The sequence below is a fragment of the Neomonachus schauinslandi genome, chromosome 8, assembly GCF_002201575.2.
Source record: "Neomonachus schauinslandi chromosome 8, ASM220157v2, whole genome shotgun sequence".
Taxonomy (NCBI): Eukaryota; Metazoa; Chordata; class Mammalia; order Carnivora; family Phocidae; genus Neomonachus; species Neomonachus schauinslandi.
In genome coordinates, this window is record NC_058410.1 from 102,939,622 (window position 1) to 102,965,422 (window position 25,801).

Consider the following 25,801-nt stretch of genomic DNA (forward strand, 5'->3'; position numbering starts at 1 on the left):
AAATAAATAAATAAATAAATAAATAAATAAATAAATAAATAAATAAAAAATCATCTTCAAAACTGAAGAGTACTATATAGAAATAAGGAATGCTACCTATAACATTCTAGGTGATCGGGGCTGTTGTAAGTATCAATATTTTGTGGATAATAGAATAAATGATGTCTTATGAATTATCTAACTACTAAGCACTACTTGTTCGTCACTTCATTGGCCAATATGCCATGGTTTTGTGAGTTCTGGAGTCTTCTTTTTAGAATCTAGGCTGTGGTTATTAAATAAATTAAAAAGGATCAAAATTAGTCTCAGCAGGGCGCCTGGGTGGCTCAGTTGGTTAAGCGACTGCCTTCGGCTCAGGTCATGATCCTGGAGTCCCTGGATCGAGTCCCGCATCGGGCTCCCTGCTCGGCAGGGAGTCTGCTTCTCCCTCTGACCCTCCCCCCTCTCATGTGCTCTCTCTCTCATTCTCTCTGTCAAACAAATAAATAAAATCTTTAAAAAAAAAAATTAGTCTCAGCAAAGAACAGCAGGTCAGTTTTACTCATTTCATCAGGAATTACTAACAGCCATTGAACAGTGGGGAATGGTTCAGGCTGAGAGGATAGGAGATGAACAGCAGATAGGAGCTGAACATAGAGGATTAAAGAGTATATGTATCTATGTTTGTGTGTGTGTGTGTGTGTGCATACACTCTTCATTTTTGTTTATTCTCAATGTCCCTAATTATCTTTAAAAGGTAGCAATTCTCTCTCCTTTTAAAGAATAAGTGCTCTATTTTTTGTATAATTAAAATCTTGATCATAAATTTTAAAATAGCCTACCCTGTATTCTCATGTCAGAGTAAAATGTAGGCTCTGACTTAGGTCCTGTGAGACTTCTTTTCTTCTCTTTCCAACCCAAATTCAATTCTCCAGGACTTGTATTTTTTTTCTATACCGATAGACTCAGTTCTAAGAAGAGAAGCTATGAGAAACATGAAACAATCACTGACTCCTTGGGAATATTTTATTTGCACTTTCTGAGTCATTTTGATTCACACAGGTAAGAGTCAGGGTTTAAATTAAGCAGTTTCTGGCTGGGCAAGTTATACTGTGCCTAAAATGGAACCTGGTGAACGGAGGTGTGACAATCGTGTAAAATGACTCATCATCGGCCACAATTAGACTTTTTCAATCGCCTGCCAAGTGCTTGACAAGCCTGGGCTCCACGTTGCACAGCCCCTGTTAAAGCTCCCTTGACTTCTGGTAATCTTCCTCAGTTACTGAAAACTATTGATCCTGTTTCCACAAATCTCAATGTGAATTGGCTTGTCCTCAAGCATCCCCATGGACACCACAGACCAACTTGACCTGCTAAATAAGCAGAGTTGATTCCTATTAATATTTTCTCTCTTCTAAGTTAAGGGGTTAGACACCACCGACTGAGGCAACTTTTAATTTGTTCTAAAATAGGACAAACGTCTCCAGATGACCCATTCCTATGAGTCCCTATCTTTGACAGTGATTCAGCAGTATAACTGGGATCAAGAGAGATGGTACAGGGCAAGACCTAGATGGAAAAAAAAAAAATCACAGGAGACACAAAATAGACCATATGGCTTTAAAATCAATGAATTTAAATCCCTGATCTATCACTTTTTAGCTATTTGTGATCGTCTCTAAAAATGGAAATATAAAATACAGATATTCAGTTCTCAATATATTAATCTTAAGCATGCAGGGGGAAACGTCTATTATGGCTCATTGGCATTTCTGGCTGCAGTGTATGTAGAACCTGCGTAATAATGATAAATTCAAAAATCAAAAATGCCTGCAGGAAAACAATACAAGGAAACAGAAATCAATCTGTGTTTTAGTTTTGTTTTTGGCTTTTGATTTGCAGATACTTTATGAAAGTCAAACTCTAGGTAAATAATAGAAGATACCTTTCAACAATATCCGTGGTAGCCTATCCCTCGGGACAGCACTGACTTTATATATAATACTTTTCACTGTTTTCTAATGGAGTAGGCTTCAAGGGGGGACAGTGTCACCCCTTTGTTCCATGTCCTGCAACACCCACCCAAGTGCTGGGCATGCAGCGGACACTCAGTCTCAACTGATGAGAAGGAACTCAGGGGTCTGTTATTCTCAGCGCCTCTGAATGCTTCCGATGGCAGTAAAGTAAACCTCATTCCTTTTGCAGATACCATCAGTTAGGTTGGCCTTCCCTTTGAGGAAACTTTACTCTGTTTCCTGGCCTGTTGTTATTCAAACTTCATACTTTATTGTTGTGGAAACAAGATGATGCCTTCAACTCTTATTACTATGTGTAGAGATAGGTACCCTTGACATTACACTTGCTTCTCCAGGAATCTTCCAGGCTATCAGTAAGGAGGCAGACAGAACAAACACCCTTGGGGTGATGCCCAACACCCAGGGGAGTAAGGGACAATGACATAGCTGGTCTAAGAACATGCCTCCCTTCTACCTACCTATCCCCATCATCAGGGATAAAAAGGCAGCTCCAGAGACCCAACCTCTCCAACCCTCTATAGTCTAAGTCTCACCCCCAATCCCTCCCTTGGGTCCACACTAATCATTTTATCTCTGTTTATGAGAATTATCTCAAAAGCCCCAAACCCCAAGGTCACCCCTCACCTCCCACACTGTAGTTCCATAAGGCTCTGCATTATCTCCAGTTCCATCCATCTCTTTCCCTTCTCCCCTGATCCCAAGATCTTTCCACTGCACTGCCTAGACTCATGACAAATCATAGAGAACAAATCCCCTCTATTGTCACACTCTTCTCCCAATGTATCCTCACCTTTTTGTTCCAAAAGAAACCTGGTCCTCAGGGGGACACCGTGCTCCCTGCAGAAAACTCTAGTATTGGCTGCTTCTCCCAGACCTCGAAAGGAGTAAGTGTCCTCCCTGCCCACCCGCCAACCTCCATGGCTGCTTTCTGGCCATTCTCCTCCCTTCCATTCTGAATCTCACTGTCGAGGTCACCTACTGACCCCACGTCATCCCTCCTCATTTCCCAAGGGTTGGTTCACTGTCACTCACTCTGATGCTACTTTGGTCCTAATCCTTAGTAATTTCAATACACATGTAGTAGAGACTTCCTTTCCCTGGGCCACTCCCGTGGCAGAGCCTAAGACTCAGCATCACCATCATTTACAGAGCTGTACACGCACCATAACCTCAGGTGTGTACATCTCATTCTCTGTCCCCCAGTGCTTTGTGCCAACTACCCTTCCAACCCCTGAGAACTATGATTCATTGATTCTTAAATCTCTTTGCTGTTCCTCATCTTCTTGATGGTTTCACTCCCCTCCCTTCCAGGCTGAAATTCCATGGTCAATTGTAGACCTAAACACTCTGGTCCCTTTTCCTTCTCTTACTTGCTCCCACATGCTTGGCAAGCCACAAATTTGATGAAAGCCAACTTGCTGCCTTCTCAACCCTCAACCTCTTTAAATGTATTACCATAAAAAGCAAGTGGCTCCTTTATGCTGCCTAGCAGTCAAAAGATACCCCACTTTCCAAAACAACCATGCCACACATTCTGTCCTCCCAAACTCCCACACCTTTTTCCCCATCCTCCCTCTCACCCAACGACCCTTCTTCCTATTTCTCTGAAAAACCTGAAGCAACCGGAAAAGAACTTCCATAGAATCCTATCATCACTGCTGCCCACCCATCAGCATCGATAGTCAATGATTCTGGCTCTCTATTTGCTACCAGATCTGCTGCTATCCAAAGTTAGCCCCGATCCCTGGGTACTAAATCACACCTATGAGAAGTGTTATTTTTGCTACTCCTATTAATATTTTCCAAGTGCAAGAAGCTTCTAAAAGAACTTGAAGAGGACATTTCATAACAATTTGGCAGTACAGGAGATTTTACTATTATTTTTCATATAGGCAACAGATCAAAGAGAAGAAACACTTGTGTAAGCATTGCAACTGACCGTGGGCAGCTGTGAAGTAATGGAAAAAAATCTTCGTTTGGGGCTTAAACGCTAGAGTGGAATGACCTTGGGAGCTATTCCAGAGTCATAATAACTTGAGCTTGAATCATAATTCTGCCACCGATTTGGGAAAATTATTAAAGAGCAAAGGTTTTCAGTTTTCTGTACACAATTGCACTGCCTCATATATTTTATTGAAGGTTAGATGCGTTGAATCCCATAAAATGTACCTGGTATGTATTCTTTTCATGTTTGCTTTCTTTTTCCTATTTTGATTTGTTAATTTTTTAATAAGTAAAGTATGTGTGTGGTGTAAATGTTTAAAAAATTATAATATCATTTCCATGCTGTGGGAGGCAAAAGAATGCTCGCCCCCACACCAAAAGAGGTCCATGTCTTAATCCCTAGAAATTGTGAAGATGACACTTACATGGAAAGGGGACTTTACAGATGTGATTAAGGATTTCGATGTGGAGAGATTATCCTGCACTGTCTGGGTAGACCCAATGTAAACACAAGGATTCTTAAAAGTAAAAAAAGGAGGGCGCCTGGGTGGCTCAGTCATTAGGCGTCTGCCTTCAGCTCGGGTCATGATCCCAGGTCATGATCAAGCCCCGCATCAGGCTCCCTGCTCAGCAGGAAGCCTGCTTCTCCCTCTCCCACTCCCCCTGCTTGTGTTCCCTCTCTCTCTCTCTCTCTCTCTCTCTCTCTCTCTCTCTCTCGGTGTCTCTCTTTGTTAAGTAAATAAATAAAATCTTTAAAAAAAAAAAGTAAAAAAAGGGAGTCAGAAGAGTGAAGCAGAGGGAGATCTGACTACAAGAGAGGAGGTCAAAGTGACTCCATGAGACAAGAACTCAACCCATGCTTGCTGGCTCTGAAGACGAAAGGGTGTCTAGGATGTGGGCAGTCTTACGAAGCTGGAAAAGGCAAGGAAGTGTGTTCTGCCCTACAGCCTCCAGAAAGGAACACAGCCCTGCTGACATCTTGATTTTGGCTCAGGGAAGCCCATTTAAGAACCCTGACCTCCAGCATCATAATATAATAAATGCATGTGGTTTTAGGTGATTAAATATGTGGCAATTTGTTATAGCAGCTAGAGAAAACTAATACACATGCCTGTTAAGTCCAACCCATTCCTCACTCCACCCCCCAACTTTTTAGTAACCCTATTTCCTATTTTCCATCTTTATCTTTCCTGTGGATATATTTTTTAATAAACAAATATATATGTGTTTAGAGACCCCCAAGATTCTTTATCTGTAAATTGTCTTTTTAGATCTTTATCTCATATCTTTTTTTTTTCCTCCTTAATTTAAAAAAATTCTTTACATATAAGGAAAGTTAGCCTTGAACAGAGATATCTTCTATTGCTTCTGTGAAGCATAATTTTTTGTATTTTTTCATCTAATGTATTTTTTTAATCTATCTTCTTCTGAATCTTTGATGCTCTCTTGTTTCATTAGAGACTTTTGTTCGATCGATTCCTTTTTCCTCTTCACCTCTAGGCCTCAAGAAACTCATCTCTCTGCTATGTTTCTCTGTTTCCCCCAGACTAGGGTCTTCCTGACATTGCTGCTTCTGCTCCCCTTCCAGACTCTTCCTTTTGACTCACTCCCCAGTATCCAGTTCTCTGTTCACTGGGCTTCAGGCTAGGTCCCCCTCCCTTTGGGGTCACATCCTAGTTGACATGATCTGTGCTCTTCTGCCACTGAGACCCATTGCCGTCTGGTCTCTTCTGTGCAGATCCCTCCTAACCATCCCTTCTAAGCAGGCTCTGGAAGCAGCTTTGCTAGTCTTGAATGAATATTTCCCTAGTGGTACATGAACTGAAGAATGCCAAACTGTATCTAATTATGTTATCAATATGGGGTATGGGTGATTTCATTTGGCCTCCCTCTTGATCTGTATGATTCGGGGGGGGGGGGGGGGGGATGTGTGAAAATATTCATATTTACACCAGTACTAACAAGATCTTGGCATGTATGTATCTATGTGTGTATGTATTAAGCTCTAAATAAGTGTTAGCCATTATCATTAATTGTATTTTTAAAAAAGGGTACATGGAAATCTGAAGAATAAGTATTTGGAAGACTGGATTACTATGGGCAAAAACAAATAAAACTGGATTCCCACCTAATATCATATTGTTCAAGAGTGGACTATAGGGGCGCCTGGATGGCTCAGTTGGTTAAGTGTCAGCCTTCGGCTCAGGTCATGATCTCAGCGTCCTGGAATTGAGCCTGCTTCTCCCTCTGCCTCTGCCCCTCCCTTCCACTCATTCTCTCTCTCTCAAATAAATAAATAAAATCTTTTTTAAAAAAAGTGACCAATAGATCAGAGTTTCTCAATCTTGAAATTGAGGGCCACATAATTCTTTGTTTTAAGGGGGGTTATCCTGTGCCTCTAGATGCTAGCAGCACCCCTAACCACCCAAATCATGGCAATCAAAATGTCTCCAAGACTTCGCTGAATGTCTCCCAAGAGGCAAAATCACCCCCAGTTAAGAACCACTTCTGTAGATGAAATAAATACCTGAATGGAAAAGAAGATCATTGTAACCTAGGGATACAAAAAAAAACAAAAAGAAAGAAAGAAAAGAAAAGAAAAGAAAATTTCTTTAAACAAACCTTCAAAAACACAAACATAAAGCAAAATATTGATCAATTTCATAACCTCACTCAGGTTACTTTGTTGACAATTAGACTGTAAGGAGTATTCAGAATCAGAAGGACCATTTTAGGCAGTTCTTAAACTAACTAAGGTGACCAAGCTCACATGTCACTAAGGTGACGCGAGCAAATGGTGGAAAGAGGACTCAGTGGTGGAACTAGGTGTGTTGTCTTCCTTCACTCATATGCTCTTTACCTCCACTTGCTACTGGTTTCTGGAAAGTTAACATAAGAAAGGTTATAGGCTGATGAAAAGTCTAAGAGAATTAAGTTAGCTCAAATCCTGAAAGGTTTCCTTAAAATAGGTTATGGGATGAGTTCAGCCTCTAGACTCAGAGGTATTATAAAAGTTATAAATAATTTGAAAAATTATGATGGAAAGATCTGAGCATAACGTGACTGTATATTTATACCAGCAGGAAGTGACCCATGACTGATGGGAAAATTGGACTCTTTCAATGACTAGTACAAAATTAGGTTAGAGGATAAGAGCGTTAAAGCTATGCTTTTGTAGTTAAGTCATGTAAAAATGGTAAAAGGAAGGCAGCTCTTGGGACCCTCTGACTAGGGCCCACTCTGAGATATAGAGCCTGTTCAAACCCCACAGTGGCCACCATGCCTCTCCAGCATAGAGGGACCTTCACGTTCCTCAGTCGAAGACCTAGATGCCCCGTGGGAGGGTGGATTTGTCATCCTCTATTCTCTACTGTACATGTTCCACTTACCCTGCACTTTTGTTGTTGTTGTAAAAAACACACATCATAAAATTTATCATCTTAACCATTTTTTTTTAAGATTTTATTTATTTATTTGAGACAGAATGAGAGAGAGAGAGCACATGAGAGGGGGGAGGGTCAGAGGGAGAAGCAGGCTCCCTGCCGAGCAGAGAGCCCGATGCGGGACTCGATCCAGGGACTCCAGGATCACGACCTGAGCCGAAGGCAGTCGCTTAACCGACTGAGCCACCCAGGCGCCTTCATCTTAACCATTTTTAAATGTATAGTCCAGTAGCGTGAAGCCTATTTCCATAGTTGTGAAACAGATCTCCAGAATTTTTTCACCTTGCAGAACTGAAACTCTATGCCCATTGAATAACAATTTCCTTTTTCCTTTCGCCCTCGCCCCTGATAGGGCCTTTCAATTCTTTAGTTTACATACCCAGAAGTAGGATTGCTAGATCATACGGTTGTTCTATTTTTAATTTTTTGAGAAGATTCTACACTGTTTCTCAGAGCAATTGCACAATTTTACAATCCTACCACTAGATCACAGGGCCCCAACGTCTGCACAATCCCCTTAGCACTAATTTTTCTGTGTGTGTGTGTGTTGTTTGTTTGTTTGTTTTTTAATAGTAACCATCCTAACAGGTAGGAGGTACCTGGCACTTTTAACTAGGCCATGTATGCCAAGACAGGTCCAGATTTTCCCTCTAGGAAAGGTTGAGGGGTGCTTTCTGGTTGAAACAATGTTGTGTTTTCACTATACTCTGTACGAAATGGAGAAAGTGTTAGTTGTCGGTAACTAATATCGGGAGAGTCTCGAGGTCTGATAGATTACATGGAGTAAGGTTTGGGTGAGGGAAAATTCCCCATCAGGTGCCACCTGCTGGCACCATCACTGGCTAATGTTTCCTAGGCTGGTCTCACAGGCCGCCTGTTTTCTGTCACATGTCCTTGCGATACAATGCCATATTTTTGAATGTTTACCACTTGAGCTCCTTTTTTTCCACCATATTATTTGGCAATCCAAATGAATCATTTCAACCTTTTTTAAATCATTTGACCACAAACCATAAGACTAATGAATGCCCTGCTTAGAAGGGAAGAGCTGTAAACTGAGATCATTTCAAGTCATTCACTGCAAGATTTCAGCCACCAGGTGGCACCTAAGTGTTTAACTTATTCAAATCAATTGCACTGTTGGTTTGCCAAGTTTTAAATTCATTTGCTAGTCATATAGAGTCATTATATAGTCATTATTTATGATTAGAGAGTTACAACTACTATATTAGTTTCCCATTATTGCTGTAATAAATTACTACAAATGTATTGGCTTAAAACAATACAATGCCTTATCTTACAGTTCTGCAGGTGAGAAGTCAAAAATGGCTCTCACTTCATTAAAATCAAGCAGGGCTACATTCCTTCTGGAGGCTCTAAGGGAGAATTCATTTCTTTGCCTTTTCCAGCTTTTAGCAGCTGCCTGCCTTCCTTGGCTTACAGCCCCTTTCTCCACCTTCAAATCCAGCAATAGAGTATCTTCAAATCTCTAATTCTGACCTCCCCCTCAATTTATAGAAACCTTGTGATTCCATTGGCCCACCTGGATAATCCAAGATCATCTTCTTATCTCAGCTCACCTGATAAGCAAATTTAACGTCATCTGCAAACTTAATTCTCCCTTTCCAGGTAACCTAACATAATCTCAGGTTTCAAGGAACAGAATATAGTTATATTTGAGGCCATTGCTCTGCCTACCACAGCTACTGTATGTTCTGGAATTTCTAATATATCTTGATTTTTAATAGTTTGCCCTGTCATGCTCAAGTCAAACAGCATGCTCAACAGTTTTTCTGGAGTATTCAGAGGATCGATGGATAAATGGAAAGATGGATGGATGAACAGATGGATGGACAAATGGATGGATGCTTGGATGGATATTCAGACCAGTATAAGACATGAATCAATGTTTTTTACACACACAAACTCCTTTAACTTCATGACCTTTTCCCTCATCCCATTTGGTCTTATAGACATGAATCACTGCCACAGAATCAAACATCAAATTCTTAGCTTTCAGCCTTGAAGAACCTAGTCTGTGGATAAAACAGAAAGATTTAGGGCACCTGGGTGGCTCAGTTGGTTAAGCGTCTGCCTTCGGCTCAGGTCATGATCCCAGGGTCCTGGGATCAAGCCCCTCATCAGGCTCCCTGCTGAGCAGGGAGTCTGCTTCTCCCTCTCCCCCTCCTCCCTGCTCATGCTCTCTCTCTCTCTGCCAAATAAATAAAATCTTTAAAAAAAAAACAAAAACAAAACAGAAAGACTTAAAATAGTACCTGAATTTTTTTTCCAATTTCAAAATGGGTTTATTCTAGCCACAGAATAAATTAGGATTCTTCTGACTGTGAGAGAGAAGAGATGGAGGAGCAGGAATATCATCTGCTCTTGTAGGCCCTGAGGTTAAATACTAGACTGGCAGAGAGTGTAGAATAAATCAAATGATAAGTTTGGGGGTCCAAGAAAAAAAAATACTTTGTCCACGCTCCTACCTGAAATTTTGGAAGTTGAAGACTCACAAACACTCTCCCTGCTATACTGGCAGAGATTGTGGGGTAGACATGGCTAAGAGGCTGTCAAAAGGGAGGGATAAGGCAGTCTCACAACTTCAGAGAGTCATGGGATAATAACTAAGTCCTCTGCACACAACTGAGAAAAGGGCATGGAAGTTAGGAGAAAGAGAAAAGGAAAAGGAAAGTGGGACAAGCCATATGGCCAAGGACCAGATATATTCACAGAAGTCTCAGCAGATGCCAGCATGGAGGACGACTTCTCCCCAAGGACCATATGGTACCCAGTAGAAGCCATTGTATGATAGAGCTTGCCCAAGGATTCAAGGTCTTCTTTTCAATGATGGATGAAGCTAATGGAAGTTTCTAGAACTTAAGTGTAATCTCAGGAAGATAGGAGTGGGGACGGGATAAGGAGAAACATATCCTGAAGTGATTGAAATTGACCTAGAGGGACTAGTTTACCTTAAATGGATATATATGTATATAATTTATATGAAATAGAAAAGAAATATAAATTATATGTACTATATAATAACATATATTTTGTTTAAGCTGAGGCAAGTCTCAAAATGAAAATTAAATTGTAATTTTTTTAAAAAACTATTTCTGTACACTTGAGTACATGGTTGAAACTGTATGTCTACTAGATGTAAATATATAATAGACTAACAGGTAGATAAGTAGAACTATCAAGTCATATATCTCAATTTTTTCTTTAAAACTATGCAATCACATCGGCATGCTAGGTGAAAAATTATATACTGGAGAAAAGTTTGTACTAGTTAGGAAACTTGAATTTTGATCCTTAGTCACTAGCCCCAGTTTTCTTTCTATAGCCTTTACCCTCTTCTTCATGGAAAGAAATGCTGATGTTTAAGTGCATTTTTTTTCCATATTTCTACTGGTCAATAAATATCAGCCATGAAGTCAAAAGTTACTTTAGGGAGTACATGTCTAATGCCCATAAACCTAAAAATTTGAAGTATTCAAACTTTTTTTTTTTTTTTTACAGAAAGAGAGAGGGAGTGAGTGTGGAAGCCAGAGGTGTGGGGGTGGGAGGAGGGACAGAGGAAGAGATAATATTATGCAGTCTCCATGCCCAGTACAGAGCCCAACAAGGGCCTTGATCTCACAACCCTGAGACCACGACCTGAGCTGAAATCAAGAGTTGTATGCTTAACCGACTGAGCCAATCAGGTACCCTGTATTCAGCCTTATATGAGTCTCAGTATTATATATTTCCACAATTGCCCCCACTAATACTTATCTGAGTAAAAGAAGAAAAAAACTAAAAGGTGAAATCAGGATTGTCTTATGGAGTAAGGCTTCAGCACTGATGCCCAGTTAAAGACAATCTCAAAGAGAGTATTTACTAGGATCGAGGATAGCGTGGCTCTCTGAAATGGGGGCTGGGTGCTACTTTGTGAGACCCCAGTAATTCTGACCTCTCCAGCCTAGGAATAAAGTGAGCATTGGACTTACCCAAAGTTAGCCATTACTTGATTCTCTAGCCCCTATGGGAACTATATAGGCCTTATAGCAGGTGTAGGGAGGACACTAAAGAGGTTCTCCAGGTATAAGGGCAGTGTTGGCTGCAAAACAGAATAAGGCTTGAGAAAGCTTTTTAACAAATGCAGTCTGTCTCTCTCTCTCTCTGTCCTTCCTTCCCTCCTTCCCTTCTTCCCTCTCATGCTTCTGAGGTGTTGTCCTTGCATAAAGAAATAAAAAATAAACACGAAGTGGTGCCAACACATCTTCTGTGACCTATGCAGAATAGAATGAAACCCTTACTAATAAATGAGTCATAGAAAGAAGCTCTCATACAGCTACACAGACCCAACTCTTAGCAAGAACAGGTGCTGCCCACCCCTAACTCTGGCTTACATCAGAGGGTAGGCCACCTAGGGCCACTACTGAGCAAGACTCAGTTTTAATATGGTAAAGACAACAGAAATTTAGGAAATCAGCCAGAGAAAAGTATATCCTCTGACAGCCAGTTATGCTTCACTTATTCAGATAATGAAATGATATTAAAATCAGCAAGACAAGAGCACCTGGGTGGCTCAATCGGTTAAGCGGCTGCCTTCAGCTCAGGTCATGATCCCGGGGTCCTAGGATCGAGCCCCAAGTCCAGCTCCCTGCTTAGTGGAGAGCCTGATTCTCCCTCTCCCTCTGCCTGCCGCTCTGCCTACTTGTGCTCTCTCTGTCAAATAAATAAATAAAATCTTAAAAAAAAAAAAACAAGAAAAAGAAAAGATGTATTAGAAAAGAGGGGGCTGTCCTTATTTGCATATAACTAGATTGTATACACAGGAAAAAAAATCTAAAGATGAGCTATTAGAATATATAAACAAATTCAGCAAGTTTTCCAGATATAAAAGCAATATACAAACATCAATTCTTTTATATCTATATAATAGCAATAAACAATTAGAAATTAATATTTTTTTAAAATACCAGCACTGGGTATTATATAAGACTGATGAATCACTGAACTCTACCTCTGAAACTAATAATATACTCTGTTAATTAATTGAATTTAAATTTTAAAAAAAGGAAAGAAAGAAATTAAAATAAATTCTAAAAATACCAAAAATATGCAAAAAAACGCCAAGCACCTAAAAATAAATAGAAAAAAAAATGCAAGACACCTACACAGAAAACTATAAAACAAGTAGAGAATTTAAAGAAGACCCATGGGGGCGCCTGGGTGGCTCAGTCATTAAGCGTCTGCCTTCGGCTCAGGTCATGATCCCAGCATCCTGGGATCGAGCCCCGCGTCGGGCTCCCTGCTAGCAGGAAGCCTACTTCTCCCTCTCCCACTCCCCCTGCTTGTGTTCCCTCTCTCGCTGTGTCTCTCTCTGTCAAATAAATAAAATCTTTTAAAAATAAAGAAAGAAAGAAAGAAGACCCATGGACCAAAAGACTAACATGGAAGAATAAACTATGTTAATGAATTAGAAGACACAATCTTGCCAAGCTATTAATTCTCTGCCAGGTCAGTGTAACTCCAGCCAAAGTCAGTAGGTTGTTTCCCTGTGAACTGACAAACTGTACTTAGACTTTTCATCAGACTCGATGAGGATTACTAACTAATATAGCAAAGTCAGGCTGACCTGGGTTCTAAACCTAACTCTGCCCCTTCGTGCCTGCATGATCCAGGCCAAGCTACTTAACCTAGCTGAGCCTCACTTTCCACATCTACAAAATGAAGATAATAATATCCCCCTCATAGGATTCTGAGAATAAAATGGACTAATTTAGATAATATACTTTGCAGAGTTATCTGCTACTAATATTTCCTTTTTATTTGTCTCTTCCCTTTAGTACATGGTAAGCTCCTTGGAGACCGGGACTGGGTTTTGTTCACAATTATAAGCACAGTGTAGATGCTCAATTACATGTTAAATTAATAAATGTATTTGGAAATATTGAAATAAGAAATAGATGGCAGTTCGAGGAAATATTGGGCAAGAAGGCACTCCTGTGGAAGGCAAGAGGGGTTTCTAAGTAAGTGGGCAGAATGTGGTAAAGAACATCTGGAAACAGACACTGGCGATGGTCAGGGAGGATCTAGAGGAAAAGAGAAATTGTGGGACAAGGTGAAGACCCAGGCTTATGTGGACCTAAAATCAGAGAAGTCTATCAACACAAGGCACAGGTTTGTTATTAGGGCTGGTACACTAGGGAAAGTGGGTCCCAGGAGAAAGGTAGAAACTTCCACGTGCTGTAACAGGGGCACATGGTCAAAAAAAAAAAAAAAAAAAAAGAAAGGCATGTTAATTACTATTGAATCAGCCAGTTCCTCCTAAACAAGGCTTCGTTCGTCTTGATTAAGGATAAAATCAGTCCTAAAGCCTAAGGCAAGTCTGATCCTAAATTTTAAGTTCAGCTAGCAGAAAACGCTGGAGTCCAAGTAGCTCCATCACATATTGGAGGCCCTTGCTATACACACTGATTAAAACATAAAATAATAGGGGGGTTTTTTCTGTTTAAAAAATCCTATTGGGGAGAACTTGTTATTTTTAAGAACTTTTCTACTGAGCTCCATTCAGGGTCAGAGCTAGACAGAAATAGCAGATTGTAAGGTGGGACAGACAGGGGATAGAAGGAAGAAGAAGCTCTTTCTTGAAGTATTTTGAAACCTCAGGAGAAAAAGCTAATGGGGAAGGAGAGGAAGCAAAGTGGGGCTGGATCCACAGAGCGTGAGCAGCCACCGGAGTGCCAGACAGAGTTCACAGGGGCTGGGTAACTGGCACTTGACCTGAGCCATGAACACTGTCTAAGGAGTCCAGGATACCACAGGGTGCAGCTGCCAAACACACTTGACAATGACAATCAATCCCAAGCAGCTGACAAAGGAAGCAGGGCTCCAGCCAGGACATGGGACAGTCTCCAAGGATGAAACTGTCCAGAGGGGAAGTCGGGGCTCTGGTCCTGTAAAGTGGACTACGGAACAGGGAATAGTCACAGAGCGAGAGAGGTCCAGTAAACCTGACCCTGCTGATATAGTAGATAAAAGGCATAGAACGGGCTAAAGACACCCAGGACTCAGGACTCAGGACTCATCCTTGGCACATCTAACCCGGGTTGATGGCTATAAATCGCATGCCCTAAGCCCCAGTCTGTATGATGCTCTGAGCATACTTTCCAAAATGGTTGGACTTAGCTCGGAAGTGGGCAGAGTTGAGCTGTAAGTAAAAGGCTTCAGTATCATAGTGACTGAGGCTGAGAGGCCAGGGCTGAAGCACAGATGCTCTACAGAGAGCTCGGGTCAGAGGTGACCCCACGGACTTCAGAGATGGCCCCACTGACCACAGTACTCACGGAAATAGGAAACCCAGAGTCTGCAGCTTAGACCACTGCTCCACGGTTTAAAGACAAATATGTGCTTATATTTGAGGCAGTTGTCTGAGTTCATTTTAGACATTGAGAGTCAAGATTAGAGAGGAAGGAAACCAAGGACATGTGGCCTGGGGCCAGAAAGACAAAAGGTGTCCTTGAGGCTCCCAGTGACGTGGTCCAGCCCCGTTCACCAGTCCTGGCTTCCCTGTGAGAATATGACTGCACACAAAAGTGCTCATGAGAAAGAAATAGCCGAGCATTCCCCCTGCACTTCTTCTCTGGGAGCCTCTGAGGTCAAGGAATTGGAGATTCAGGATCACAGCCAACCTATTTCCTCTTCATCCACAGTGACAGGTGAGGACACGGGATGATGGAAATGTTGGCTTTTCTTAGATCCCATGCCTAGTAGCCCTCAGGTGCTCTGAGAGTTCAGAGCAGGTGCTAGAGCCCGAGTTTTTCCCTGTTTGTCTTTGCTATATAATCACTCTAAAAATCAAAAAGAGCACTAGACTGCTTTCAAAGGGGCCTCACTCCTCGGGTAAACAATCACATCTCAAAGTGTATTCATGCTGGGAGGCCACGCGCAAGGTCAGGAGCTATGCTTCCTCTTACAGGGTACTATAAGCAAGGACCTGCAAGGCCATTGATTGGCAGGTCTCTAATAACAGCTGAGGAACTTGAAATATTTGGATCCCAGATTACTTTGCCGCAATGTGGCTTACTAAAAAAGAAAAAAAAAAAATGTGAGACCTACTTCTATAGGACATGACATATCATTAGATGTTAGAAAATCTTCACCAACACTCTCTTGGTCTACCTTGCAGAACATTCAGACTGTCAATTGCTTCAACTCATTCTGCACAGAGAACAGCATTAGTGCATCAGGAACGACAGTATAGGACGCATGGTGTCATTGGTCACGTGCCCTGGGGAACAGACTCTGAGACGGAGGTTTGCTTGCGTGATGTTTAGTGGGGAGTATTCATGGGAACACCCATGAGGGATGGAGGGGAGCCAGAGAGGGCAGAGGGAGGATCAAACCATGGTGTAGGGGCAACAGAAGCCTCCGCCACGGATCCCACAGGAAGTCTGGAGGTGGGTGGCCCCTCAGATATGTTCCAAGTTCAAGCAAGGGGGCTGGCCCTTTATGTGCAGCATCACTCAGTCCTTAGACACACGCTGACTCCAGCCTGACCTTAGGAGAGGCAGTTTCCCTCAGTCCTTGAGGGGCAACGTGAGAGAGGAACTCGGCTGTGAGCCATCAGCCAGCAAGGCTCCAGGCAGGAGCAAGTGTCTCGGTCCTCAAGGGAGAGTCTCGGCAGTGCATCCTGGCATGTACGACCAATGCTTCCTTCGAGAATATAAACGGGTGGCCCATTTTCACAGCCACCTTTTTGCAGACTGGCATTACATCTTTGTCTCTATCTACTCTACTAGTTGCCCCAATGCTCTTTGCAAATGGTAGGTCGGCTTTAATAAATATCAGGATCAGATTTGTCTGAAATAAAACCCGCCCTATTGCTGGCATATTGTTATATTAAAATTTCAGACTCTGTATGACACTATAATGATGGATACATCTCATTGACCATTTGTTGATCATAGAATGTACAACGCCAAGAGTGAGTTTTAATGTCAGGTGATTATGATGTGTCAATGTAGGCTCATCGTTTGTCACAAATGTACCGCTCTGGCTGGGGATGTTGATGATGGGAGAGGCTGTGCATGTGTGGAGACCAGGATGAATACGGGAAATCTCTGTACCTTCCTCCCAATTTTGCTATGAACTTAAAACTGCTCTAAAAGAATTGTCTTTTTTTTTTTTTTTTTTTTTTAATCTCTGGCCCCATGTGTATTAGTTTGCTAGGAGTGCAGTAACAAAATATCACAGACTAGGTGGCTTAAACAGCAGAACTTTATTTTCTCGATACTCTGGGGACTAGAAGTCTGAGATCAAGATGTTGCTGGGCCAGTTTCGTCTGAGGCCTCTCTCCCTGACTTGCAGTGGCCACCTTCTCTCTGCATCCCCACATGGTCTTCCCTCTGTACTTATCAGTGTCCTGAGATTTTCTTCTTATAGGGACACCGGTCATGTTGGTTTGGGCCCACCTTTATGACCTCATTTTAACATAATCACCTCTAAAAAGGCCTTGTCTCCAAGTACAGTCACATACTGAGGAATTGGGGGTTAGGACTTCAACATAGGAATTTTTAGGGGACACAACTGGCCCGTAACAGCCTGTGGGAAGGGCTCATGCTTTCACTACCATTTTGTAGACAGAGAAACTGAGCCCAGGATGTCAATGGCTCTGTGCACAGCTCACGTTACCCATCTCAATGGTTTGTCTTCTTAACTGTAATGGGAGTGTCCAGTCGTCTCTCCCCAAGGAACCCTCTGTACACTCATTAGTTTTAGCACAGCAGAGCCCTTACCACTGATCTTCCACGAAGCTTGCTTTGAATTGTGGAATTAAGTGACTAAGTTGTTCAAGAACAGAATTTATCTTCTCCATTACTCTGGGAATTATTGTTATCCCATACACAGTCCTTCGCTCTCTTGCACCAGACTCCAGATCCAGTTTTAATTGTCATTCCTGAGGCAGATCACTCGCTCTCAAACCCTGTCCCCATTCCTATCCTGTGACCAGGCCAACCCAAGAGAAGGACATATGAAGCCCTCCTCCGGCTATTGCTCTTGAGCGCAGTGAAAGTCCTAGTATGTAAGCCCTCAATTCCCCTCTCCAGTCCCCACCCCTGCCCTGCCTGCCACACAGAGCCAAAAACACCTTCAGAGGAAAGCAGAGTACTCACACTCCCATCCCCAGACAAACAGAGGGATAGGGAAGGGGAGCTAACTTTTCTCAAGTGTCTCCCATCTGTTAGACATGGAGGAAGGTGCTTTTATAGACATCATCTTCTGTACTCTGGACCGGACCATAAGATTTGGTATAGATTGCCCCGATTTCATGGGTGAGCATTTTATGGAGACCCCTAGAGGCTAAATTGCCTGCCCAAGTCACCCCATAGAATGTAGAAAAGACAGAATTGAAACACACATCTGACTGTTCAAAACCTGTCTTCTTTCCACTGGCCCACCCTGCGAATGCATGAGGGGTATTACAGAGCCAAGCCCCCAAAATCCCCAGGCCCAAAGGCTGAGATGTTTACAGTCCTTACTCCTGAATGTCAGAGCCCATTCCTGTGTCTGAACCAAAGTTCTATCCGCTGTCTTAAAATGTCTTGTGCACCCTGATGGTCTCCTGCTTACTGAGTTTCAACATTCTTCATGTGTTTTATCAGCTAAAATCTTTCCTCTGCTGGTCCTCAGGTCCTGCACTGAGGGCTCTTTGATCTTAGCAGGCACCCTCCCAGGGGAAGTTGAGGGATATAAGTTCCATTCTCTGCTTGCCTCTTTCAGTGGTTCTACTCCTTGACTGTGTCCCAGGGATCCTGCATCTCTCTGGAAACCAAGTCCCCACTCCCAGAGCAGATTTTTACCTTTTGAAGAGCTGGGATGGCAAAGTGGACACCAAATAAAAGCCACCCCTTCTGTTTGTCATGCAAACTTCCAGCCACACCTCTAAATGGAATAAATGGGATTTGGGAAGTTGGAAAGAGATGATAAAATATCACCTGGCCACATAATGCAGTTGAAAAGTGGATTTCTCTGGGTACTGGGTGACCCAGTTGGTTAAGTGTCCAACACTTGATTTTGGCTCAGATCATGATCTCAGGGTTGTGAGACTGAGCCCAATATCAGGCTCTGCTCTCCTTCTGCCCAGTACCCACCCCTCCTTCCCTCTCTAAAACAACAACAATAAAAAAAAAGAGTAGAAAAAAAATGATTTCTCAATGGGAGTAGAACCATTGAGTCACTGAGTTGTGTTTAGAGATGAGAATTACCAGAAGGGAAAAATTCCTGGGAGAAAATTTGTCTTTAAGCTGAGCTGCTCAGGGCTGATATTTCTGCCTAAGATTCATGCCTGGATGTACCTAATGCCCTTTTTCCCATAAGTTCTGCAGGTTTTATTACCTGTTTGCATAGTGTGATGGTTTTTAAAAATGCTGTGTTCTCTTACTGCAGAACTGACTACTCAGCATGATAGTTCCCCCAATATGCACTAAAAAGATGAAGAGCTTGGGAAAATATGGAAAAGAAAAGAGACTAAATGCTATTATCATAGGAAATTATTAATTTGACCTTGATACAATACCAAGTAAATCTACCAAACTAAAGGCAATTATTTGGCTTGGAATTACATGATGCTCTGGAATTTCTAAATCTCAGGGGGTTGAGAGAAGTAAAACTTGTTTTCATAACTCATTTGGCTAGAGTCAAAAAGGAAATAGGGGCCAGTAAATTAATGCTCAGGAAATTTTTACAAATATAGAAGTTAGATTCATATCCCTCAATATAAATAATTTATTTTTATTTTATGAAAGGGGTACTATGTCAAGTTGACTCAAAATTTTCATCACTAAAATAATTACTATTTGATTTGAAACCAATCTTTATCTTGTTTCTAAACTACCAACACTAAAGGTTCTGAAAGCAGGCCTGCAAAGAGGTACTTGTGTGCATGTGTTGTGAAAAAGGGGTGACTGGCCTTTATAACTTCTGCTTTGATCAAATTGCCCCCCCCACACACACACACACATGGCCATCTTCAGCCCTACCGACTGGCTGGCTGTTTAAAACCAAACTGCAATAGAAATTTCACTGAGCATGCCCGAAAGTAGTGCTGTTTGCCAAATATTTCCAGGTCCTCACCTTATAAGTACATGGTAGGATTATATTCCTGGGCCTCCTGTGTGTCTGGCCAATGGGTTGAGGTAGATTGATAAAAGGGTTGTACCCAAGAATGTTGTGGTACCAATGGGGCCATCCACCTTGAATGAACTCACACATGAGCAAATTGTGAAAAGTAAATGTTTTTATTTTTATTTCTAAGATTTTTTTTATGTATAGCAGTTTAAATACCCACAGATACACATACACACACATACACACACACATCATCATCATCATCATCATAATACCTACAAGAATATTTTTAAGTTTCACAAATGAGGAACCTAAAGTCCTAGGAGCTAAATTATTTTACTTGAGGTCTAAAATAGACTAAAATCAGAAACATATTTAAAAGTCTTCTTAATTTAATTCTGTTCCCTATTTTTAGGACACCTACCATGACTTAACTGTCTCCAAAGTAGATTCGGTGTTTCTGCTGCCACCCCACCCTCCACCCCCATGCCAGCCCCTACCCCTAACACTGGATCTAACTCCTGTCCCCCAAAGCAAGCAGGATCCATGCACAGTGACAATGGCTGGGTTTATGGAGCCACAGAGCAGGCCTTGCGCGTGAAAGCGGACCTCGTCCAGGAGAGCCCCAACAGCTCCAGGCTTGTCCAGGAGCTCAGAAAATGGCTTGCTGTCTTAATCTTGCCAAGGTTGACCAAGAAGCCAGGCTCCTGAAAGTCATGGGCCAGTCAAAGAATCAGTGGTTCTAGCTCCTTCAAGCCCAGTCACCAAACGTCATGCTTACTTTTCCCTCAGCAAGCATTTTCACCCCTGAAAGCTTAGGTGTCACTCCTGGCCAGAAGAGAAAGTCTTCCAAGGAAGCTCGATTGTCCCTCATTCCAGCCTCCCTCTCCCAGAGCTTCACTCTCAGTCCAGGACACAGAATGCCCATGAGGAATGGAGCAGCCTAGGCAAAATGGTTGGAACACACGTTAACAGGAAAAACAGTTGGCATTTACTGATAACTTAATTTGAACCAGGCATTATTTTATGAGTTCTGAATATGTTAGCTCATTGAATCCTGAAACCATCCTGGGAGGTATGTAAGATTATTAGCCCCATTTCACAGATGAAGAAACAGAGGCACAGAGGCATTGAGCGATCTCCTCAAAGTCACACATTAGGAAGGCTATTCTCCCAGCTTCCTTTTTCTGTGCCCTCTACCTTCTCCATGCTGCTCCCTCAGCCCTAAACTCGATGCTCAGAGACCTCTCTCTCTCTTCGGCTGCCTAAGCTTGGCCTCTAGAATGACTGCTCCTCTGAACCTACAACCTTACATAGAAAACCGTGTTGCTTCTCTCGGAGCATTTGCTCAGCCAGTCTCATGTCTCACTGTGGAATGAAGAGTTCTGCATCCTTGGAGGTGAGTTCAGGCATAAACAAATATGTGGAAGGGATTTTACAGGAACTGAAGAGACTTGCTGGTGACACTGGAATAACCCTGGGGAAAACAGGCTGTTTGCCTCAGAGTAAAGGCCTGCCCTTCATATGAACAGCAGAGGGCGCTGTGCAGCTGTGACTTCATAATAAGCATGCCCTCTCTCTCCCTCCCTCCTCTGTCTCCAGAATGGGATTCCCCCAATTAGAATCTATACCTGAAGCAAACTGCTGGGTTTTCATATCTCTGCAGTCCTTCCGTGATCTCAAGACCTCCTGACAAACCTTTCCAAACCTTGTTTCTAAGAGCGATCAAACCTCAGGTCACTGGGATATGAGCAGCTTCCACCCATGCTCAGGGTCTCAAGTCTCTGCAAGTCCAATTCTGAACTCTGGCCCCCTGTCTCACAAATGGAATTCTGCCTATCTCCTCAGACCCCATCAGTCTTCAGTTCTGTGCCCTGATTTAAGGTCTGAAATACTGCCTTTTCCTTGTGGGTTAGCCCTGCCTTGAGCTACCAAACACCCCATGTTGCTGAGCTGTAATTCTGATCTTGACCCATGGCTGGAGCCCTTCTCTCTCTGCTGAAAGACCTCCCTGGTGCTGCCAGGTCTCCATTCACTTAGAGTGAATTTCCTATCCCTGATATCTAACTTGTAGCCCCCCTAACATGGTCTACCCTGGTGTCAGCTGCTGTTCCTGATACTTCTGGTACCACGTGCATCCAGATGTAAAAAGCATAGCTCCAATTACTGAGAAAATTCAACAGGCACAGGGCCACCTATGAAGGATACGCTGAAAAAAATGCAACCCTCAGTTCATCCCCCACCTCACAGGTTCAAAAATAGAAGTTGAAGAATCACCTGGTGAGGATTTCTTTGAGTAGTTGTTAGTACACTCCCGCCTCCTTCCTACACTTTCCCCAAGTGCCTTTCGAAGCTTTGTGCACCTCCCCAATCACAGGAAGGAGTGCAGTACAGATCCTGGGTTCTACAGGTCTTCTCCAGTTTTTACTACAGCCACCCAGGTATGCCCAAATAGCTGGAGGTTAGACTCCAACCATTGTTTGCTATTCGGCCCTGACTCTGAGACTCATCTATATCATGTACAAAGGCCGAGAAAACTCTCCAAGACAAAACCATACTAAAATTGATCACCCCTGCCCACATCTCCCTACTACCTCTCAGGCTCCCGGCTGCCATTTTGTTACTAATCTCCCCTTCACAGATGCTTAATACTTGTCTTCTCCTAATTTCATCTGTGTAGAAATATGTCTCAGAGGTTGGCTGTTAGGCAGCTAACTCGCTACAATTCTACCCACAGCCCCTTAGGGATGATTCTGGGCTCCAACTTCATTATGGAGAGACAGGCTTGTTGCTTTGTGATTTCAATCAATTAAGTCTTCCTTCTCGACAATGAGTCTAGTATAAGTGTCACCGCTCACTGACAAGATGGAATTAGGGTGTGTAAGTGCTATAGACAGCAAGGGTGTATCCTCTATCAGTGGAGATGCGATGACATCATCCTCTCACTGAGGAAAGAAACATATGCTTAAGATTTGGTCATATAAGAATAAAAAATACTGGGCGTCTGGGTGGCTCAGTTGGTTAAGCGACTGCCTTCGGCTCAGGTCATGATCCTGGAGTCCCGGCATCGGGTCCTGCATCGGGCTCCCTGCTCAGCAGGGAGTCTGCTTCTCCCTCTGACCCTCCCCCCCTCATGCTCATTCTCTCTCTCAAATAAATAAATAAAATCTTTGAAAAAAAAATACTAACTCAAAGGGATATATGGCACCCCGATGTTTATAGCAGCATTATGTACAGTAGCCAAATTATGGAAACAGCTCAAGTGTCCACTGACGGATGAATGGATAAAAAAAAAGTGATATATTATATATATATGTATATATATATATATATATATATATATACATATATATATATTACTCAGTCATAAAAAAGAATGAAATTTTGCCATTTTCAATGACATGGATGGAGCTAGAGGGTATTATGCCAAGTGAGTAAGTCAGTCAGAGAAAGACAAATACCATATGATTTCACTCATAGGTGGAATTTAAGAAACAAAACAAATGAGCAAAGGGAGATAAAAGAGAGAGGGAGGCAAACCAAGAAGCAGACTTTTAACTATAGAGAACCAACTGATGGTGACCAGAGGGAGGTGGGCAGGGGGATGGGTGAAATATGTGATGGGGATGAAGGAGTGCACCTGTGATGAGCACCGGGTGATGTGTGGAAGTGTTGAGTCACTATATTGTACCTGAGACTAATATTACATTGTATGTTAACTAACTGGAATTTAAATAAAAGTTTTTTTAAAAAGATTTGGACATACACACTGAGATGACATAGTTTTGAAGATGTGCATATTTTCATTTATGCACTGGGCAATAAAGAAGTTTCTAATCTCTGAAAGATATATCCACCTGTTCCCTCCCCACCTCACTCCTGCGTCACACCATAGGTACTACTGCGCTCACAAGGGGCATTAAGGAATTTGTCACAACTTGAAAGCAAAGATTCTCCTTCAGTTTTTAATACTCACACCTCATCTTCAACGATTCATTAATTTAGATCCATTGGTTGGGCTTAAAGATGCGTTCTAAATGGAAAAAAAAAGTAACAGTGATGTCAGTAAGTAATGGCATTGACAAAAAATGCATTTATATTTATGTATACAGCTGCCCAGAGATAAACACGTAAAAATGGGAACATGAAAATAAGCATTTGAAATGACATAGCTACACAGAATTAAATTATATTTCATTGAACCTAACATTGTTAGCTGCATCATTATTTTTTTTTAAAGATTGATTGATTTATTTATTTGACAGAGAGACACAGCAAGAGAGGGAACACAAGCAGGGGGAGTGGGAGAGGGAGAAGCAGGCTCCCTGCAGAGCAGGGAGCCCGATGTGGGGCTCGATCCCAGGACCCTGGGATCATGACCTGAGCCGAAGGTAGAAGCTTAACGACTGAGCCACCCAGGCGCCCCTGCATCATTATTTTTATGTTCCACTAAGAAAAAGAAAGAAAAAACTTGCCAATTAAATCATGACATGCCACTGATTGTAAGATACATTCCTATTTCAGAAATGTTAAAAGGTAAAGAAAATACCTATCTTAGCATTGATGAACTAGGGTACCAAAAGTCATGCCCAATACTAGCTAACCATAAATGCTGACTCTCAATATGTTCAGAAAATGTTTTGTATGTTGATTTTTAAGAAAGTAGTTTTTATTGAGAAACTGTTGGTGGAGTAAATGACTGCATTAATATGGCAATGATGGCAATTTCAGTCGGTACCTTAAAAGACGGATAGCTTGGTCAAAATCATCTTCAAGATCAATAAGTATACAAATACTTCAATCCAAGAACAGGGTTTACTCAAAAGAGTTCTGAGCAAGGAGAATGTGAATTCTCATGATTATCTGTGTGGCTTCAGCAAATCTGGTAGGTAATCTGGGCCTTGGTTTCCTTACCTATGAAATGACTAGGTTGGCCTAGAATCTCATTTCTAACTCATCTCTCATTTCCCAGCTCTGTTTTATGAGTCTAGGATCCTGGCTTCATGTTGTCCCATCTCAACGGTCCAGATACCAAGTTGAAATACATCCAAGGTAGAAAATTCTCTTGAGACGTATATTCTACTGACCTTAAGCTTTAGCAGGATACTCTAAATTTGTTGAGTGAAGACATGAATGAATGTCTGTATACCCTAAGAATTCTTTGCTAACAAATTCTGAATACTAAGCTATATTTGTCTCTGCGTGACTCTGCTGAGGACACTGACCCTTCAGTATTAAGACTGAAAGGGAGGGCTTACCTCTGCTGCCCTGGATCTCCCCTTCAGTGAAGACATCCTCATCTTCAAAGCATCTCTTATCTGAAGAAACAATGACAGTGAGGAAATGACAACATCCCTCAAACCCAGACCCATGCCTTGAAACTTCGAGACCACTAATCCTGGCAGAAGCAGCATCAGATGGCTTAGCATAGTGCTTAGCCAATAATAAGACTTGGATAAAAGTTGAGGTGTAGTTATAATTCCATTTAGGATTAAAATTAAAATTCTGGCTATTATAATTAGATTTGGGGTTAAAATTAAAATTAAAATTCCGGTACGGTTTTCATTCTTTTAGATACACTCACACACAGCCTCCTGTTGACTTAAGTCAACAAATGAGAGAGTAGAGTTCTCTCCTTTCCTCCTCTCAGCTGATGCCTGAAGCACCCCCATAAACTCACCCCCATGGACCAGGCTTTCTGATCAAAACTGCCTCATCCCCCGGCTACCCTGAGCCACATGGAAATTTTTACAATGAGAGAAACAAATTCAAATTACCTTGTGGTCCATAATGGTTCCAAACAGCAAGATGAAGAACCCCTATGGCAAAATTCAACAGAAGTATGAGGGATGGTTTGGCAGACAACATCCCAATTGTAATTTTAATACCACTCTTCTAGATATCTTCCAGGACAGTTATTGGGTATTAGAAACTTCAGCTTCTACTGATTCAGAGAAAATGCATTGGTAAGTATTTTCTGTGACTGTACCTCAAAGAGGGTCACCTTCATTTTTGTGTGTGACAGTTATTGATATTTATTGAAAGGCTGCAGATGTAGGATGGTGTTTCTCCACCTTATCACATCTGTTTACTTTCTTTCCAAATATTAAGTAGTTGTTCTTATTCATCATAACAGTAACATGACATAACATGACATGGAATCCTGTAGCTCAAAGTGACAATCATGGAAGGTTTCTTGAGAAGTGCAGCCTGTTATTATAGTTTACTTTCAGTTGGGGTTAAAAGTCTTGAAACGGCAGGGTCTCTGAGCTGGTGGAA

General features: G+C 42.0%; 1 protein-coding gene across 6 annotated transcripts in view; it reads right to left on the reverse strand.

The window, feature by feature from the left end:
- ADGRF4 (adhesion G protein-coupled receptor F4) overlaps positions 1–25,801 on the reverse strand; it is a 58,120-nt gene that overhangs the window by 14,926 nt on the left and 17,393 nt on the right. For 5 of the 6 annotated variants that reach the window (XM_021691975.1, XM_021691971.1, XM_021691976.1 and 2 more), the window contains 4 exons: positions 25,300–25,341; positions 24,781–24,840; positions 23,499–23,555; positions 20,019–20,465 (listed from right to left, as the gene is read on the reverse strand). In XM_021691975.1, coding sequence (XP_021547650.1) covers positions 23,508–23,555; positions 24,781–24,840; positions 25,300–25,341 — 150 coding nt within the window. In that variant the 3' untranslated portion in view covers positions 20,019–20,465; positions 23,499–23,507. Of the gene's footprint in view, positions 1–20,018; positions 20,466–23,498; positions 23,556–24,780; positions 24,841–25,299; positions 25,342–25,801 lie in introns of those variants that run through there. The other variant, XM_021691972.1, reaches the window with a different exon arrangement.